Source organism: Pleurodeles waltl, chromosome 3_1 (assembly GCF_031143425.1).
Source record: "Pleurodeles waltl isolate 20211129_DDA chromosome 3_1, aPleWal1.hap1.20221129, whole genome shotgun sequence".
Classification (NCBI taxonomy): Eukaryota; Metazoa; Chordata; class Amphibia; order Caudata; family Salamandridae; genus Pleurodeles; species Pleurodeles waltl.
Genome location: NC_090440.1, coordinates 326,339,887 through 326,359,563, shown reverse-complemented (window position 1 = coordinate 326,359,563; position 19,677 = coordinate 326,339,887). Strand labels below are relative to the sequence as shown.

Below are 19,677 nucleotides of genomic sequence, written 5' to 3'. Positions count from 1 at the left end.
TCAGTGAGTCAAAATACATACACAAATAGTTAAAACAAGGTTGTATATTCAATCCATCTTGTAATATGATTGCCAAAGTGGGGCTCAGTGATTCCTGGCCTCTTTGGATCCTTGTGTTCTGGGGGAATCTTTATATGCTCCATCAAAGACTTTATTTTGTGGGACGAGGGCTTCCGTGGAGCGAGCTAGGTTATCCATACTCCAAGTGTGACCATTCTTCAGTACCACAGTATCGTGTTTGACACATTTGATCTTCTCTAGTTTGGAGACTGATATGAACTTGTTACATGTATTGTACCTTCTCTCCATTCATGTTTAACTCTTATATTCCTTTTGATGTTTTCTTACTTTCACCTTGACAGCATCCTTTTCTACCCAGTCAGAATTACCGCCATTGAGTCAGTTTAGAGTGAGGTTAGAGCCCCGGTTCCTCCCCTTAAGAGAATCAAAGCGAGATATTCCTGAGACAGCATTGGGTGTGGTGTGATCTGACCATAACAGTTTTCTCTCTGCCTTATCAATTTGCTCCCCTGTGGTATGAGCTAGTTGTATGGCATCTTTAATCATCCTATTTGCCCTTTCCACTAGTCCATTAGCCTTTGGACAATATAGGGTAGTGCGTTTTTAATATATTTCATCAGATGTGAACTGCACCCCATTATTGGAGACTATAGTGCTAGGGATACCCTCCTTGGAAAATGTATCTGATAAAAACTCAATCAACATGGAAGTGTTAATGTTGTTCACAGATTTGGTAGTGACCCAGTGTGAGTGGTAATCAACAACTACAAACATGTACCTGTTGGATACATTAAATACATTTATTCCATGGTTTGATTGGAACATCTGTTGGAAGAAGAGGAACTTTGCGGCTGATTTTAGTTTTATCACTACCACAGCAAGCTAGACAATCTCTCACCTTTTCTTCCACCATAGAGTCCATGTTTGAGAGAACCAGTAGTCCGGACCCTACTCTCAGTTAAATTCCTCCCTAAGTGTCCTTAATGGGAAATTTCAATTTTCAGCCACATACATTGATTGGGGGTATCAATCTGTAAGACCTCAAAGCCATATTGTCTACTATAGATAACTCGCCTTTCACATTCCAGTAAGGCTGAAAGATTTCAGGCAACTCATTACACTTGTTTGCCAACCTTTAACCTTTAGTTATTTTTTTTTCTTTAACAGCAGTTGGAATCCCATCTTCCTTGTGACATTTTTCCCCGTTCTTCCTTGTCAATCGCCAGGACTTCTACAGATAAGATAACTTCCTGTGGAAATTTTTCTAAAGGAACCTCCCTCTCTATAGGTAAACAGGACAAGCAATCAGCTATTTCATTTCCGGTTCCTGGGACATGAATAGTGTTGAAGTTGTAGTCCTGTAAAACTAAAACCCATTTGCAAATACGGGGAGTGATTTTTATTTGTTTCTATGCATTTGGTGGAAAGCATTTGAGTGAGAGGCTTGTGATCGGTGCTTAGTAAAAGTGGTATTTCCCCACATGTAAAACTTAAACCAGTTTATTGCCCAATAACATGCCAGTGCTTCCTTCTGTATTGTGGAGTAATATCTCTTGAGGTGAATACAGTGACATTTTCTTTACCACGGATCATTTGAGAAAGTGCTGCACCTAACCTTTTCATACTAGCATCTGTTGCCAATATGGTTTTAGCACTAGTGTCAAACATCCCTAAATGAGGTGCATTGGTGCTGGCCTCTTTTATTTGATTAAAGTCAGTTTGACTGATCACTCTATTCAAATGAGACACCCGTCTTAAGTAAGGCTCTTAGAGAGTGAACTTAAGCCGCACAATTTCTTGTGTATTTGGCCATGTATTCTACTAAACCGAGGGATGATTTAAGTTCCTCCTTGTTGGTTGGGGCAGGTGCTAACTTCACAGAGTCAATCAAACAATGTTTTGCTTTAATGCCATCTTCAGAGATTGTTTGTCCCAGATGTTCTACTAACATCACCCAAGTCTTACATTTCTCCATTTGTATGGTGAACCCTCATCATCTAGTTTATGTAACACTTCTAGGGCCAGATGTAGGAAGAAACCAAATTGCGACTTGCAATTTGCGAGTCCGTGTGACTCGCAAATTGCAACTCGCAATTTGGTATGCAGAAAGGTGTCTCAGACACCTTTTGCAACTCGCAATGGGGTCGCAAAAACCCACCTCATTAATATTAATGAGGTGGGTCGCAGTTTGCGACCCCATTGCGAGTATGGGCACTCACGGGGTTGGTGGCCTGCTGGAGACAGCAGACCACCATGTCCATGACTGCTTTTTAATAAAGCAGTTTTTGTTTTTTCTATCTGCAGCCCGTTTTCCTTAAAGGAAAACGAGCTGCACTTAGAAAAAAAACCGAAACCTTTAGTTTCTGTATTTTTCAGAGCAGGCAGTGGTCCATAGGACCACTACCTGCTCTGAAAAATTATTTTTATTTCCATTCACAAAGGGGAAGGGGTCCCATGGGGACCCCTTCCCGTTTGCGACTGGGTTACCATCCACTTCAAGTGGATGGTAACTGCGATTTCATTTGCGACCGCTTTAGGAAGGGAACACCCCTTTCCTATTTGCGAGTCGGAAATGCATTTTGCGAGTCGGATCTGACTCGCAAAATGCATTTCTGCATAGCAAAGAGGCTTTTGCGCCTCGCAAACGGCGTTTTTCGCTGTTTGCGAGGCGCAAACACTTTGCTACATCTGGCCCCTAGTGATCTGTTGTATTCTTGGACCTACCAAAGATCATGATTTCATCTTGAAAACATACAACTTTATTGGTTCCCTGTAATATGTGCTGCATTGCCTGCTTGATAACCGCAGCAGCAGATGCCAGTCCAAATGCCATCCTGCAGAATTGACAGGCTCTGAAGGTAGTTATACAAGATATTAAAGCCTTTGACTTGGGGTGAAGGGCTATTCAGTGGTAAGCAGACTAAAGGTCCTGCGCACTAAAGTAACTAGCACCTTGTATGACACTCAGTATTTCATTAATGTTCAGTAGGGGGTGTCTTTCTACCCACACCTTAGCATTTAGATCTCTGAGAGCTACACAGAGGCGAATACTTTTCTCTCCTTCTATGGAACCTTTGACACTGGGAGCCAACCATTCTGCACATTTAATCTTCTCAGTCACCAGTGTTGTCTCTAGTCTATGTAATTCTCTCAAGAGTGGCTCCCTCATAATTAAAGGTATTGGGCGAGCTTTATGCATTACTGGTTTACCGTCAGGTTTGAGTTTAATTTTGTGAAGGCAATCTTTGAGTAAACCTAGTATATTAGTGAAGACTTTGGGGGACTTGTCACATATGTCCATACCTGTAATGGATCTGTTGACTAAATAGACCTGTTCTTCTGCATTAGGATCAAGTTTGATCCCCAGGTCCCTTTGGTGCTTCCAGCCTAAAAAGTTTGAACCTTGCTTGGTGATATACTTTTCCTAATGTGGGCTTGTCTTTAAAATTAACGTGTATGAGTAACATGCCATTTAAAGGAATAGGATCCTTATTATACCCCCCGGGCTTATGTCTGGAGTTAGCATGGTATGTGTCTTATCTTGGAAATTCTCTTTAAATGTCTCCTCATTTATTAAAGTGTATGGAGAGCAGGAGTTTGCAACGGATCCTACTAATTTCTTAAATGCTATGTTTAACATTTTCAATAGAGCAATGGTCCCCTCTGGTGGGCCCCATTGGCCTTCTCTCTGGGAAATTTCCCGGCGCCGTATAGGCAGGTTCCTTTCCTGTCTTTCATGCGTACGGCCCGTACCCTTACGAAAAACACCATCACCGTCGGTGTGCATGAGTTGTTGACGTCACTGACTCCATTTCTGATGTCGAATAGATCGCGCCTGGCATCGAGTCATTCTACCCCTGCCTGGAGTAAGGTCCCAGTGCTGACCCCAGCTTCGCTGGTGCCACAACAAGCTTCATTGACGTCTGCATTCTCTGTCAGCGCTGCGGCTGGAATCCAGACTAAGATCCAGGAGGTAAGCCTTGAGGCTCTTGGAGGAGTAACAGTATTTGGATGACCATCAGTATCATGACCTCGAAGAAGAGGTGATTCCAATGCCTTCCCAGGAGTTTAAGGAGTTTGGAGGCATTGAGGTGGTGAGTGAGCAGGATACATCCCCTGAATGGTAATTATCTCCAGACGTTACTTCATATCATGGGGTAATTAGGAAGGCAGCAGAACGTCTGGACTTACCCCTGCCAACTACAGAATTAGAATCAAACATTTCAATTGAGGTTCTTTATACTTCCTCTGCGACATCAGAACCCCTGCTGCCATTTAATGAGGCTTTGTCAGAGCCAGTCCTAGATCTGTGGAAAAACCTGTTTCTACTCCTGCGGTTTTGAAATCAATTGCTAGGAGGTATAGGGCAACACCAGGGGTTCCTCATTTTCCAAGCCAGCATCCAGCACCTGAAAGCCTGGTGGTTCAAGATTCATGCTCTTCGAAGTCTGCACCTGGTTCCTTTCCCACGACTTCTGCTGACAGCATGTCGAAGAGGATGGAATAGTCACCGAAAAAGATATTTTCATGAGGAAGTCTGGCATTACAGTCAGTGAATGCCACCTACTTGTTGGGCAGGTACATCCATGCGCTGATGGATTCGGCCAAAGATTGCATCCCAAACTGTTGCAGGATGTGCAGAGTCATTTTGCTGAACTCTTGCAGGACAGTCGGGCGGCAGCGAAGCAGGCCATAGAATCAGGCAGACTTTGTTGCCAGGGCCATGGAGACTTCACCCCCACCAGAAGGCATGCATGACTCAAAGGATCTAGGTTCTCCCCGGATGTGCTGTCGACGTCAATGGATCTTCCATTCAGTGGATCCAGGTTGTTTGGGGCCAAGGCGGATTCAGCCTTAGAGAGGTTAAGGAGGGCAAGGCCACTGCCAAGTCCTTAGGTCTTCAGGACCTACTCTCCAGGACCTATAGACCTTTGCATAGGTTTAGGGAGTTTGGCTGTAGCTTCTCTTTTTGTGGGAGGCAGCACTTGCAGCAACAGCAATCTGCCAACCCCCTCTATAGATCTACAGAGGTCGTGGGAGAGCTAAGCAGTGTGGTGCAGTTCACCAGCCTTTCTCCTCTATTTCATCCTCCTCTGCTAACCTTTCAGTTGAAGCTGCCCTAGTTTCTACCATCTTTCGCAATCATGTTTTACCCATGGGAGGGAGGTTGATTCATTTCCCCCAAGATTTGGAGTCCATATTAACGGACAGTTGGGTGTTGAGCATTGTAGGAAATGGGTATGCCCTTCCCTTCTGGGAGTTTCCCCCTTCCTTTCCTCCCCGGCATAATTTTTGTTTGAAAGAGCATCTACTGCTATTACAGCAGAAAGTGCAAAATCTGCTTTTAAAGGGCACAGTAGAGTTGGTTCAGGAGCAGGAAAGGGGTCAGGGATGTTATTTGAGATATATTTGCTGATCCCCCATAAAGGATGGCGGTTTACGGCCATTCCTAGGCCTCCGGATTTTAAATTGGTTCCTCAAACAGAAAAAATTAAAAATGCTGACCCTAGCACAGGTGCATCTTGTGCTGGACAACGAAAACTGGATTGTTTCTATAGACTTGCACAATGCATATTTTCAAATTCCCATTCTGCAGTCGCACAGGAAGTATCTCCGGTTCATGGTAGGGACACAGCATTACCAGTTTGCAGCCCTTCCGTTTGGTCTTACTTCTGTAACTTAAGTCTTCATAAAGTTGATGGCAGTGGTAGCTGCACATCTCCGTCGGTGGGGAATACCGTTATTTCCTTACTTGGACGATTGGTTGCTCGAAGCCAGATCTCCAGAGTTGGTGCAGCATCACCTGCATTTGACAACCCAGCTGTTGTTCAACCCAGGGTTTTCCATCAGTGTCCCCAAATCTCACCTGGAGCCCTCTCAGCGCATCCTGTTCATTGGGTTGGTACTGGACACCACAGTGAATCATGTCTATCCTCCTCCACAGAGGGTTCAAGACATTCGGCTTATGATTCCAATGTTTCAGAATGGAGCACTTGTCTCATTCTAAAGGTCTTACATCTGCTTGGTCTATTCGCTTCCTTAATTCTATTGGTTACTCATGCACGTTTCACTTGAGGGCCCTCAAGTGGTGCCTCTGCAAGCAGTGGTTACAACTCATCGTAGATCTCAAGGAGTCAATAAGGATCTCCAGGAGCACTGCGACGGATCTTCAATGGTGGTCTGCGGATGGAAACCTAACTCAAGGGGACCATTTTGCCTACCACCTCCAGTGACCACAGTCATAACAGATGCTTCCACTTTAGGGTGGGGAGAACATCTGGGGGATCTTGAGATCTTGAGCAGATATCAATCTGTTGGAGTTGTGGGTGATACATCTGTCTCTCAATGCCTTCCTCCCTTCCATTTGCGGTCAGTCAGTACAAGTCTTGACAGACAACACTACCGAGGAGTAGGGTTGTATCTTCTCTGCACATAGGCTCTACGTCTCTGGTCCTGGGCTCAGGACCATCGGATTTGCATAGAAGTAAACCATTTGGCCGGAGTTCTCAACGTACGTGCGGACAGTACGTCAGCACTTTTCAGCCAACCACGAGTAGCATCTTCATCTGGTGGTGGTTCTTCACATCTTAGTTATGGGTTACTCCTCAGATAGACCTGTTTGCCACTCCCGAGAACGCGTACTGCCCATTGTTCTGCAGCCTCCAGTATCCGATGCAGGGAATGCTTGGGGACACATTTCATTTGAGCTGGAGCACCCGGCTATTTTACACCCATACCCTTAATTCCTCGGGTTTTGAAGAACATTCACCAAGACCAGACCCAAGGCATATTGATAGCTCCGGATTGGTTGTGAAGGGTGTGGTTCACAGTCCTCATTCAGCTCTCATTGTGCACTCCGCTCCATCTCCCCCACAGGGCAGACCTCCTCTCACTGTCGCAGGGGTGGGGTTCTACACCTCCACCTCCAGAGCCTGCACCTACATGCCTGGAGATTGAACGGTGCAACCTGAATTCCTTTTCTCTCCCCCTGAAGTGGTGGATGCTATTTTGTCGGCCACGCTACACTCCACCAAAAATGTGATGGGCCAAGTTTGTGAAATGATGTGAGGACAGATATGTTGATCCTTTAAAGGCCCACTTATCCAATGTTTTGCAATTTGATCTTTCCTTGGCACAACAAGGTTGTGCCAGTGAAGGACTATTTGAACTGTTGGCATTTATTTGTTTACCTGACCAACCCTCTTTAAGTCCATTATAGTTTCAGGGTTTCTTAAAGGTTTGACTGATATGTTTCCCCCACTCCATTTATGATGCCTCAGTGGGATTTAAATTTGGTTTCATCGTACCTGATAAGTATACCGTTTGAGCCGTTACATAGTTGCCCGTTAAGGCTCTTTACAATAAAGACAGTTTTTTCTGGTAGCGATCATGTCAGCTAGACGTGTTAGTGAACTAAAAGCCCTGAGTGTAAAATCCATGTTTGCCACTTTCCATGCCAAAAAGGTGGTTTTGAAAACCTTGGCTGCCTCCTGCCAAAGGTTCGACCAGGGCTAAGTCTGCTACTTTGTCTTTGGCTAGAGGGCTACCTGTGACATTTACAGGGCAGCAACCTGGGCTTCCTTCCACTCTTTCTTAAAACATTACTGCTTAGACTCAGAAGTGAGGAGGGGCTGCCATTTTGCCCGGTCAGTGCTACAGAATTGCTTGGTATAGGCAGATGGGCACCCACCTCCGAGTGCAGGACTGCTTTGGGACTCCATTCAAAAGGTGAGGAACCCGCAGGTAGATGTATCCATCAGAAGAGCAACTTAGTTACCTTCTGTAACACTTTTTCTGGTGCATACAGTATCTGCCTGTCGATTCTTCATTGACCTACCCGCCTCCCAGTTGTCTGTCTGAATATACCAAGAAGGAAGGTGTTTGTATATGATATATATGTTGCAAATTGTATATATGTTTATATGTATAAATGTGTATAAATCATTGGGTTGAGCTCGCACATTTTTTGTTGGCGATGTTTCTGTTTATCTGTTCACCTCGAAGGCATGAAAAAAGTGGGAAAAGTGAGTGAAACTGACAGCACGCCGGCGAGGACTTCTTAGGGCTCTGATGACGCCAGAAGGAGTCATGTGTAGAGCTGTTCTGTTGTGACATCCTTGAAAGAAAAAATTGCTGTAGAATGTTGGTGCATTAGAAATATTCAAAAGGTGAGGAGTCCGTCCACAAGTAGATATTGTATCCACCAGAAAAAAACATTACCGAAGGTGAGTAACTTGTTGTCCCACTTCAAAGGAAGTCTGTCTCCTCCTATTGTAATGAGATAAGACTCAAACGACTTCACCCACCTGTTCCACGGAATTACAGGTTCTCCAAATTCATTTAAGAAAGGTGGTGGCTGGGACAATTCAGATTAAGCCTTTTCTAGTGTACACCTCTATAAATTTCAATAAAAAGTTATGACTTGCAATCCACAAATTTGATTTACGTCACACTGTTCTAAATTGCAAAAACCCTTATCTTTACATCTGCATGACAAACTGTTTTAACCAGTGTAATGGGAAGAACCAATTCCAATGTACACCAGTATAATTATATGAGAATTGTACTAAATAAGCTATGATTCACTCTAATATATGTAGACGTCACTTATAGTTTAAATGGGCCACAATACAGTAAAAAAACAAAAAACTCCTTACATTATAATGTTCAGTACCTCTCTGTAATCAAGGTTGTTTAGAGCACAATAAGTAAAGAAAGTTTATCTGGAGAGGCAGCTTGAGATACTTAGGTATAGGATGAAATCCAGTTGCTAATAACAAATGTTATATACGTCTTTTGTTAGAGGTGACTGGAAATATAAAATATTTTGCTGAAGATCATCTCGATAAACGTTGTCCTCACGTGGCCAATCTGGAACAAGTCTACATTAACTCAAATTGAAGAAGCAGTTGAACGATGTGCACCTGATCCGGAACGTATTGTGATAACCTCCGATGAAGGAAGCAGCCCGTACACATAGTAGGCTCTACCCAAGAAATTTGGTCACCCGTCTCCGAATTTTGGAATTGATGGCGGGCGTAGACTTCTACGGGCTTCCATAGTGCAAGCTGTTATTCTGAGGCTATGAGCAGAGACTGCTCAGGAGGACTCCCACGTTGTAGGGCCTCCTCTTGCTGTCGCGGGGTGGGTTCTACACCCCCCACTGCCAGAGCCTGCACCTACGTGCCTGGAGATTGAACAGTGCAACCTGAATTCCTTTTCTCTCCCTCTTGAAGTGGTGGATGCTATTTTATCGGCCAAGCAGCACTCCACCAAAAGTGTCTATGAAGGTAGAGGACCTATATGTTGAACCTTTAAAGGCCCACTTTTCCAATGTTTTGCAATTAGCTCTTTCCTTGGCACAACAAGGTTGTGCAGTTGTGACAGTGAAGGGCTATTTGGCTGCACTGTTGGCATTTATTTGTTTTCCTGACAAATCCAGGAAGTCCCCTATAGTTTCAAGGTTTCTTAAAGGTTTGACTAACATGTTTCCCCCACTCTGTTTATAATGCCTCAGTGGGATTTAAATTTGGTTTTATCGTACCTGATGGGTACACCGTTTGAGCCGTTGCATAGTTGCACATTAAAGCTCCTCATTACTGGGTGTAACGGGCTGGGACTGTTCCGGATTGCCGTCAACTTCTTTCTGAAAAGCTTCACTTCATCCAGTGATGCTGGTGCGAACTAGCTTTATGTTGAGTGCGGTCTACCAGCTTTAAGACTTCAGCATGGCAACCAGCACAGCTGGTACAAATGGCAGGCTACCGTCTCCCCAAACACTGTCCTCCCAAGCAAGCAACAGTAGTTTGCAGCAGGTACTCCAAGCAGTAAAACTCTTTCTGGACCAAAGCTATAATAAACATCATACAAGACACACTTCACGTTGGAACCAGCAGTAGAAGTAAGAGCGTAGTAATGCTCTTCACGCAGGAGTATGGCAGTGGCAGTGCAGTATGATCAGGGGAGAGGACTCACAACTGCCCCCTGCACAGCAATCCCAACTGTATCATCAAACATGAAGAGATTTCGCACAAAATTGAGGTAAGAAGATGGCTTTATTCATAAGTCCTCTTGAAATCTGCATCAACTGCCTTCCCTTACACACCAACCTTCTAATGCTAGCTTCATGTCAACATTCTAATAAAGAATTTGGGGGAATCCATTATGAGGAAAGCATACGGGTGAACGGGGAAGAAGGGAATATGTCATTTAGGTAAACTGCAACAATAAATACACATCCAGTCAATGGGAATTTAGGATTAGGGGCTTCCAAAAAAGTGCCCTCAGCAGCTGTTAGTCAATGAGAAATAAAAGAATGTATGAAAAATAGCAAAGTATCTATCTTGAAAAGTCTTAAGCAGGGTAAGGTTCTGTTAAGGAACCTGGCGCAAAGGACATAGCCAACATGGGACAGACATTTGCCTATATGGACAATGTTAACATGATTTTGTCATTTTCTGTAGAAAAGTTCCCTTATGCTTTAGCTCTCCTGAGAAGGCATTTCACAGTGGTAGATCAATGAATAATTCATATTTGTTGAAAGTACAGACATTTCTCCAAGCATAGGTTTGATGCAGATGAAATGTCCTCGTTATGATGTGCAGTCAGCTTTTGTGTTAAGAATTTGAGTCAGGAGAGCTTTTCACAGGTTGTCGTGGTCTGGAATCCCAAACCTTCTGATATGTTTTTTCATATTGGGCATGCATTGAGGATATCCGCAGATGTTTTGTGTGTGCTAAAACTCTTCATCACAAACTAAATGTGAGCATGCTATATTCTGATGTGCCAGCGGTTTTCTTGATGCACTTGCTTCTTCACCTCAGTAAGACAGTTGTGGCCAGATGTATCAAAGGGTTTTTCCCATTCTGTGTCAATGGGAAAATGTGTTCGTACATATGGCCCTTGGTTCCGACATCTGTCCCTACATATCGCAGGCCATTTGATGCAATGGTATTGGATCAATAACTAACCAGATATTAGAACTCAGACACTGCTACCACAATGACAAAGGTATAGAGATGTCATCAAGTAAAGAACATTTGTCACAAAGGTGCCCTCTCTCTCTATCATACAATCTTCTAGCTCAATATATAAAATCAGCCACCTTCTAGGCTGCCCTCATCGCTAGGGGAATGTTGTACCTGCTTGTTTTCTGATTCCTACAGCTAACTGTGCATTGTGTTTTTCTGCAGCCCCTTCCGTTTAACCCATCCTTTTCATATTACTAGGCTCAAAAAGGACATAAGTACAACTTACTGAAAGAGGATATCAAGAAGTGGGCGAAAAGGAGAGGGCCTGAAATTACCACATATTACTTTGTATTTAACATCATCAGTTCACAACCTTCTAGAAACTTATGTATACAGTTAATCAAGCTGCATTATTTACATCGATAGAAAGGAGTTTTGAAATATTAACTTTTTGTTTTAGTGGTTTCGCTGCATGTTAAATATATTTTAAAATAGTATTTTACATAATGTGATAGAGCTAGTGGTATATGTTAATTAACACTTAAAAAGTTATCCAGGTATTACAAATAATGGAAATATTGATATTGATCTATGAGTAACTATTTTAATGTCCAGTAATTCTTCTACTTCAGAAGTTCCTGTGGATAAAGATTCAGAACCAGGTTCCTCACAACATGAAGAAGGAGAAGGAGAAGAAGAAGAAAGAGAAGGGAGTGACAAAGAGTCTTTACCCGAGTACACTGAGAAACCGCTTCCAACAGTTTTGTTAGATCAGAAAATTGAATCTCTTCTCAGGGAATGGAACAGGAATGCTGACATGCTTTTTACAATACACCCTGTTGATGGTACCTTCCTTGTATGGCATGTAAAACATTTGGATGAATACAATCCAGGAATCTTCAGACAAGTGCAGGTATGATTAAATTTTTTTGTTTGCATGTGAGTGTGAACGTGAAAGGACAAGTACATTGTTTTTTATTTTTTTAACATTCTCTATTACAAAATCTGAATATAATTCCGTGCCAATTCTCCCTTACAATAGCTTGCCCTATGCCTTCTGCCTGGTGAATCAATACCAACCATTAGCCTCTACCTAGTTCTCTGACTAATCCTGCTTACATAGCTTTTTGGCCATATCTGATCAGACATCAAAACATTTTACGCAGGTAGCCTCCTCCTACTAAGGATTCCTCAAGTTTAAATGACTTCCCTATGCTCTTCTGCAGTACAGGACCTGCTCCAGAGGACAAGGCCGTAGATCCACATTGCAGTCTTCCTCATCCCCTGCCAATCCAGAAAAGCAGGCCTGGTTTGTTTCTCCAGCAGCACACTGTAGGAAAGTACCATCTTGCCTGGCATGTTACCCCCATTTTTACTTGTGTGTCAGTTTGTTTTTGCCTGTCTCACTGGGATCCTGCTAGCCAGAACCCCAGTGCTCATAGTTTGTGGCCTAAATGTGTTCCCTGTGTGGTGCCTAACTGTGTCACTGAGGCTTTGCTAACCAGAACCTCAGTGCTTATGCTCTCTCTGTCTTTAAAATTGTCACTGCAGGCTAGTGACCATTTTTACCAATTCTGATTGGCACACTGGAACACCCTTATAATTCCCTAGTATATGGTACCTAGGTACCCAGGGTATTGGGGTTCCAGGAGATCCCTAAAGGCTGCAGCATTTCTTTTGCCACCCATAGGGAGCTCAGGCAATTCTTACACAGGACTGCCACTGCAGCCTGAGTGAAATAACATCCACATTTCACAGCCATTTTACACTGCACTTAAGTAACTTATAAGTCACCTGTATGTCTAACCCTCACCTAGTGAAGGTTAGGTGCAAAGTTACTAAGTGTGAGGGCACCCTGGCACTAGCCAAGGTGCCCCCACATCATTCAGGGCAATTTCCCCGGACTTAGTGCACTACATATAGGTCAATATCTATATGTCACTTCATAATGGTAACTCAGAACATGGCCAAGTAACAGGCCTAGGATCATGGAATTGTCCCCCCATGCCAAACCTGGTATTGGGGTGCCAATTCCATGCATCCCCGTGGCTCCAGCATAGACCCTGGGTACTGCCAAACTAGCTCTCTGGGGTTTTCACTACAGCTACCTCTGCTGCCAACCCTCAGACAGGTTTCTGCCCTCCTGTGGTCTGGGCAGCACAGTCCCAGGAAGGCAGAACAAAGAATTTCCTCTGAGAGAGGGTGTTACACCCTCTCTCTTTGGAAATCGGTGTTAAGGGCTGGGGAGGAGTAGCCTCCCCCAGCCTCTGTAAGTGCTTTGAAGGGCACAGATGGTGCCCTCCTTACATAAGCCAGTCTACACCGGTTCAGGGATCCCCCAACCCTTGCTCGGGCACGAAACTGGACAAAGGAAAGGGGAGTGACCACTCCACTGTCCATCATCACTCCATGGGTGGTGCCCGGAGCTCCTCTAGTGTGTCCCAGACCTCTGCCATCTTGAATGCAGAGGTGTGAGGGCACAATGGAGGCCTCTGAGTGGCCAGTGCCAGCAGGTGATGTCAGAGACCCCTCCTGATAGGCTCTTACCTGGTTAGGTAGCCAGTCCTCCTCTGAGGGCTATTTAGGGTCTCTCCAGTGGGTTTCTCGTCAGATAACAAATGCAAGAGCTCACCAGAGTTCCTCTGCATCTCGCTCTTCGACTTCTGCCAAGGATCGACTGCTGACTGCTCCAGGATGCCTGCAAAACCGCAACAAAGTAGCAAGACGACTACCAGCAACATTGTAGCCCCTAATCCTGCCGGCTTTCTCGACTGTTTCCTGGTGGTGCATGCTCTGAGGGCTGTCTGCCTTCACCCTGCACTGGAAGCCAAGAAGAATCTTCCCCCTGCTAACACAGACACCAAACTTCTGCTTCACCGGTCCTCTGGGTCCCCTCTCATCTCGAAGAGCGTGGTCCCTGGAACACAGGAGCTGGATCCAAGTGACCCCGACAGTCCAGTGGTCCTTCTGTCCAAATTTGGTGGAGGTAAGTCCTTGCCTCTCCACGCCAGACAGTAATCCTGTGTACTGCGGGAACTGCAGCTGCTAGGGCTTCTGTGCACTTTTGCAAGGAATCCTTTGTGCACCGCATAGCCCAGGTCCCCAGCATTCCGTCCTGCATTGCTCAACTTGCTGAGTTGACCACCGGCTTCGTGGGACCCTCCTTTGTAGTGTTGAGACGACCGCCATGCTCAGATTTCTTCAACGCCTGTTCAAGTGCTTCTGCAGGTGCTGCCTGCTTCTGCATGGGCTCTCTGTGCTGCTGAGCGCCCCCTCTGTCTCCTCCTCCAAGGGGCGACCTCCTGTTCCTTCCTGGGCCCAGGCAGCACCCATTTTCTTCAACCGCGACTCTTGCAGCTAGCAAGGCTTGTTTGCGGTCTTTCTGCCTGGAAACAACTCTGCATCCTCCAGCGCGCCTGGGACATCTTCTGTGCAAAGTAGAAGTTCCTGGCATCTTCCGTTGTTGCAGAATCTTCAGCTTCTTCCACCCGGAGGCAGCCATTTTGCACCTTCATCCAGGGTTTAGTGGGCTCCTGCCCCCCTGGACACTTTCGAGACTCTTGGACTTGGTCCCTTTTCTTTGTAGGTCCTCAGGTCCAGGAATCCATCTTCAGTGCTTTGCAGTCAGTTTGTCCTTTCAGAATCTCTCTTCTTACACTCCCAGTGACCTTCCACACACTACATTAGGGCTGGGGTCCCTAAGTGGTTTGCATTCCACTTTCTCAGTATATGGTTTGTGTTGCCCCCAGGCCTAATGCATCCTATTGTATTCTACAGTGTTTGCACTACTTTTCTAAGTGTTTACTTACCTGATTTTGTTTTGTGTGTATATTTTGTGTATTTTACTTACCTCCTAAGGGAGTATATCCTCTGAGATATTTCTGACACATTGTCCCTAAAATAAAGTACCTTTATTTTTAGTAACTCTGAGTATTGTGATTCTTATGATATAGTGCTATGTGATATAAGTGATATAGTAGGAGCTTTTCATGTCTCCTAGTTAAGCCTAAGCTGCTCTTCTATAGCTACCTCTATCAACCTAAGCTGCTAGAACACTACTAATCTACTAATAAGAGATAACTGGACCTGGCACAAGGTGTAAGTATCATCAGGTACCCACTATAAGCCAGGCCAGCCTCCTACACACACAGTCTGAAGGAGTGTGGGTGTCCTATTTTCTTCCAGTCTGGAAGGCCATTACTTTGGACCAGACGGTTCTTCAGATCACAGAACATGTGTACTCCCTTCCCTTTTTTCAGGTTCTTCCCCACTATTCCACCTCCTTCCTCTTCCCCACCTCAGGTTAATTTCACCATTTTGCAGCAAGAGGTGGCAGCTCTCCTGAAAGGGGTGGTGGAGATGGTGCCAGACACAGAAATAGGCAAAGGTTGCTACATGCATACTTCCTGGAGCCTAAGAAAGATGGTGGCCTGCGTCACATTCTAGATCTCAGGAGCCTGAACTTCTTCCTCAAAGAAGAGAAGTCAAAGATGCTGACCCTAGCTCAAGTCCTACTAGCGTTGGAGCTTGGAGACTGGAGGTATCACTGGCCTTGTAGGGTGTGTATTTCCATATTGGATTCTACACACTACCAATTTGCAGTACTACACTTTGGTTTGACATTGGCACGTCAAGTCTTCACGAAGGGGGCGTGGCCTGGAGTCCATGGAGTAGCACGCACTGGGCGAGGCTTGTGGCTGATATCTGCCGCAATCCTGACCATTTGCTGCGCGATGAGCCTCCCAAATCATTCAAAGTGCAGGCTGCCATGACCCCTGTCACGCTGGGAATGGCTTACTGCCCTAGTTCGCCCTGATAGTGCTGCAGCGGACAATTTGGTTCAGGGCCCTGGCGTCTAAGATGGCGACGGGCAGAGGATCTGGACACTGTGCACTGGACTGCTGTCTGTGGCTGGACGGCTGGCCCCCTAATCCAGGGGGACAGCTAGCACTGAGTCGTGGGCCTGTGAGCGAGTACCCGGGGTGCTTTGGAAGGCTCTGGGGTGCTTTGGAAGGCCCTTGACGGGCTGGAGCGCCCGCAACTGGTGCGCCAGTTGACATTGAGGGGTGAGCCGCTGTTTGGAGGCTGGTGCTGGGGACCGAGGAACGGAAACACCGCTGGTGGGCCTAGCTGTCCTGCGGCCTCAATCGCCCTCTGACTCCTCAACACAGACTTCAGTGGGACGTCCAGGCTCCCACTCAGTAGGTGAGATCAGGGCCTCGAGGTGGGGGCATATGCCCTCCCCGGTCCCATGGTGGTGAGTGTCTGGTCCATTGCTGCCTTAGACCCTGGCTGCCGCTGGAGCTGCGGGAGGCCCCAGAGTGTCCTGTGCGGGCCCTGACCGGGGGCCCTTTGCAGAGATAGACTGTACGTGAAGCCCCCGTGAGGAACTGCATCGATGAGACCTCAGAGGAGAGTGGGTGAACTGACGGCCTGCTTGGAGGACACTGCAGTCTGGAGGCGGCAGTCTGTGGGTGCCGCACAGAGCCCTTGCCATTGGCTGGTGTCGCTGGTGGTATTGGAAATACAGGGCCCCGGCTGCTCACCACAAAGGGACCTGGACCTGGCTGGACCTGTGGCTGGGGGTGAACGGCAGGCCCAGAGATGTACCCAAGGCATGAGGCCAGCAGTGAGATCTAGGGGTGCGTGATATAGAGGGCCCCTGCCCTTTGAACTTGTGCCACCTCTCTGCTTCCCCGTCTGCTGACCTCTGTAGCGGGACAAACACGGTGCCTGACAGCCAGCCACTAATGAGTGGGGAGGGGAGGGAGGAGAGGCGGCGAGCCTCGCAGCACTTACCAGATGAGGGGTGGCAGTAACGGGGGGCCCTAATTATGACACTCTGCAGTACCGCCTGGCAGCCTCCCCTTGTCCTACTTCGAAGATCACTATAGGCAAGTCTACGAGAAAGGGGGCTGGGACAGACCGGGACACCTCAGTGGGCCCGCATAGCCTGAGTGGAGGATCCAGGCCTGCTGCTTCATCCAAGAGCTTACCCTGAGAAACCATGTTGGACACAATCCTTCAAACCATAGTCTCGTCCCAGGAGGCGCTAGAACTTAAAATTGATACAATCGCCACTAACCTGAGTGTCCTCAGAGACTATCAACACAGGCTGTCTGACAGAGTCACCACAACGGAAAAAACACTAGGCAATATTACACCAAACTTGCGGCAGTTGCAAACTCACATGACCAAGATGGAAAACAAAATGAAAATGTTGGAAGCGTGAGCGTAAGACGCTGAAAATAGAGCAAGAAGGAGCAATATATGCACTGTGGGCCTACGGGAAGCTGGATACGCACCAACATGTCCCCAGAAGGCCTGTCCCCATACTTTGCTTTTGAGCGGACCCACCAGGTGCCGTCTCAGCCTACCTTGCTGGGGCGTTTTACTAGCCAGTTGTCGCTAAAGTGCTCCACTTCAAAGACCAGGATCATATTCTAGCCCAAGCTCAGCTTGTGGAAAGATAAAAATCGAGGCCCGCTGCATGATATTCCCAGACTTGACGAGGGAAACAGATGCAAAAAGCATAATTTACTGAGGCCAATAAGAAGTTAAGGCATCTGGGGGTCCAGTATGCCATGTTATTCTCCGCCAAGCTCCATGTAACTAAAAACAGTAGTACACACTTCTTCACTTCCCCTCAATAGGTTTGGGACTGGATGGAATCACACCTCCCTGCCTTGAGAGAGGGACAGGGAGATAAGCCGAGCCCACCCGGGAAACGCTTAAGGAAACCACAGCGAACTAAGACTGGATCGGCCCGATCACGCATGCAGGCACTAACCGAAAGACGAGAAGCGGTAGAGATGGCAGTGGCCCTTAGTGGAAACGAGCCTTAGCATCTCACACCCAACGGATAATCTGTCTGACCAAGAATCTGTGTCAGAATGTGTCTTGAGCTCTTCCATGGACTCAACAGACCCACCGCTGACGGTAACACCTGGAACATGCTGGTGGTGGTGCTTGAATATTTGCTACAGATTTTGGTCTGAGAGACCGACCCTGTCCACATCAAATGGAGACCTGGAGGCGATCTCTCAGCTCGTAACACCGACCCCACTGGTTGGGCTCAATCAGTAGCAGTGCAACTGGAGGAGGGTCTTCTAATACTCCTGGTGAAGTAGATGGCGGGGAGTGTCGCTGTGAGAGTCTGCCAAGAGCTCCTTGCATGGACCCCGTGCTTGAATGTTTTTTATCCCGGCCCTCGGGAAAGCGAGCTGGGCTTTTTATCTAGTTGTTTTGAGTGTTATAGGAATTGACACAGCGGTCCCATCTGCTTATTTATCATCTCCTATACCTATAAGAAGTATTCTCGAGCCTACTGGAAGAGAGCAACCGCAACTTTGTGGCACGGAGTTACTAGATACCGCTGCCCCCCCCCCATTGCGTCCTCCCTAACCTATAACTTCTTTACATGGAACGTCGGGTATTGAATAGCATGTCCAAGCGCTACAAGGTCTACTCCCACTTAAAGAGCCGGGTGTACACATTGCAGTCATTCAGGAAACGCACCTTACAACCCAAGAACAAAACACCATTGAAAAATGATGCTGTGGACAAGTGTAGGCAACCACTTACTCAGCATTCGCTAGGGGAGGCCTGATATGGATTCGCCCAGGAGTTCCCTATCAGGCAACAAAAGAATTGATACACCCGGAGGGCCGCAATACACTGGTCTCCGGACGGTTAAAGGGTCGAGACATCACTATGGTGGGGATATATGCACCCAACCATAAGCAGAGGTCCTTCCTTGCTACGTTGTCAGGTACTCTAAGCCCTCACTTTAACCAAGCAGCTCTTATAGGGGGGTACAAATATTGATCTTGACAGATCACACCCTCTTTTACGTAACTCTTCAATATACTGCACAGCCAAAACCTTTACTGACTGGCAACAACACTGGGGACTCCTGGACACATGGAGACACCTGCACCCTGATGAGCAAGATTACGCGTTCTGCTCAAGGCTCCACGATCTACATGTCCGATTGGATGCTTTCTTGGCGTCCCCGGACGTCCACAGCTATGTTTGCGCTGCAGAATATCTATGACACACAATATTGGACCTGCTCTTGGTAGCATGGCATAGAGAGCGCTCCTGTATACCGGGCTGGCAGCTCAGAGTTGAGAACTGGAGGATGCAGCATTCCGCCAATCGATTAGTGCAGCCCTACAAACCTATTTTGTTGATAATGACTCCTCTGCGACCTCCCAGGCAGTCAGGTGGGGGGGCCTTTAAGACAGTGGTCAGGGGCAAATTCATAGCCAATGCGGTCGGGGTTAGACGCACCCGTGAGAAGGAAATTGAGGAACATGAAAATGCACTACGCACCCTAGAACAGGAGAGACCGGCTAATCTGGATTCGGCCTGTTGATACTGGAGGCCAGGGAGAAAGTGTCAGCTTAGTTTGAGACGCTGAGATGTTTTGACCATAGGGCTTGCGTGGCACCAATACACGCAGAGGGGGACAAATCGGGCACTCTACTCACGTGGCTGGTGAATCCATCCCATAGGAGCTCAATGGTACTGGAGATTGAAGGTGATGGGATGATTATATAGACCGGGCGCTATAAACACCAGGTTTGTTGAATATTGCACTGCGTTATATGTCCCACTAGGTGAACTTATCTCTTCCTTGCAGCTGAGACTCCTGGAGGATCTTGAACTCCTGCAATTATTG

The 19,677-nt window shown here is 46.5% G+C and overlaps 1 protein-coding gene across 2 annotated transcripts in view; it reads left to right on the top strand.

Moving 5' to 3' along the window:
- Positions 1 to 19,677, top strand: part of DMXL2 (Dmx like 2) — a 1,615,381-nt gene that overhangs the window by 247,550 nt on the left and 1,348,154 nt on the right. For both annotated transcript variants that reach the window (XM_069222485.1, XM_069222484.1), the window contains exon 11: positions 11,624 to 11,904. In XM_069222485.1, the coding sequence (XP_069078586.1) occupies positions 11,624 to 11,904 (281 nt within the window). The remainder of the gene's footprint in view (positions 1 to 11,623; positions 11,905 to 19,677) is intronic.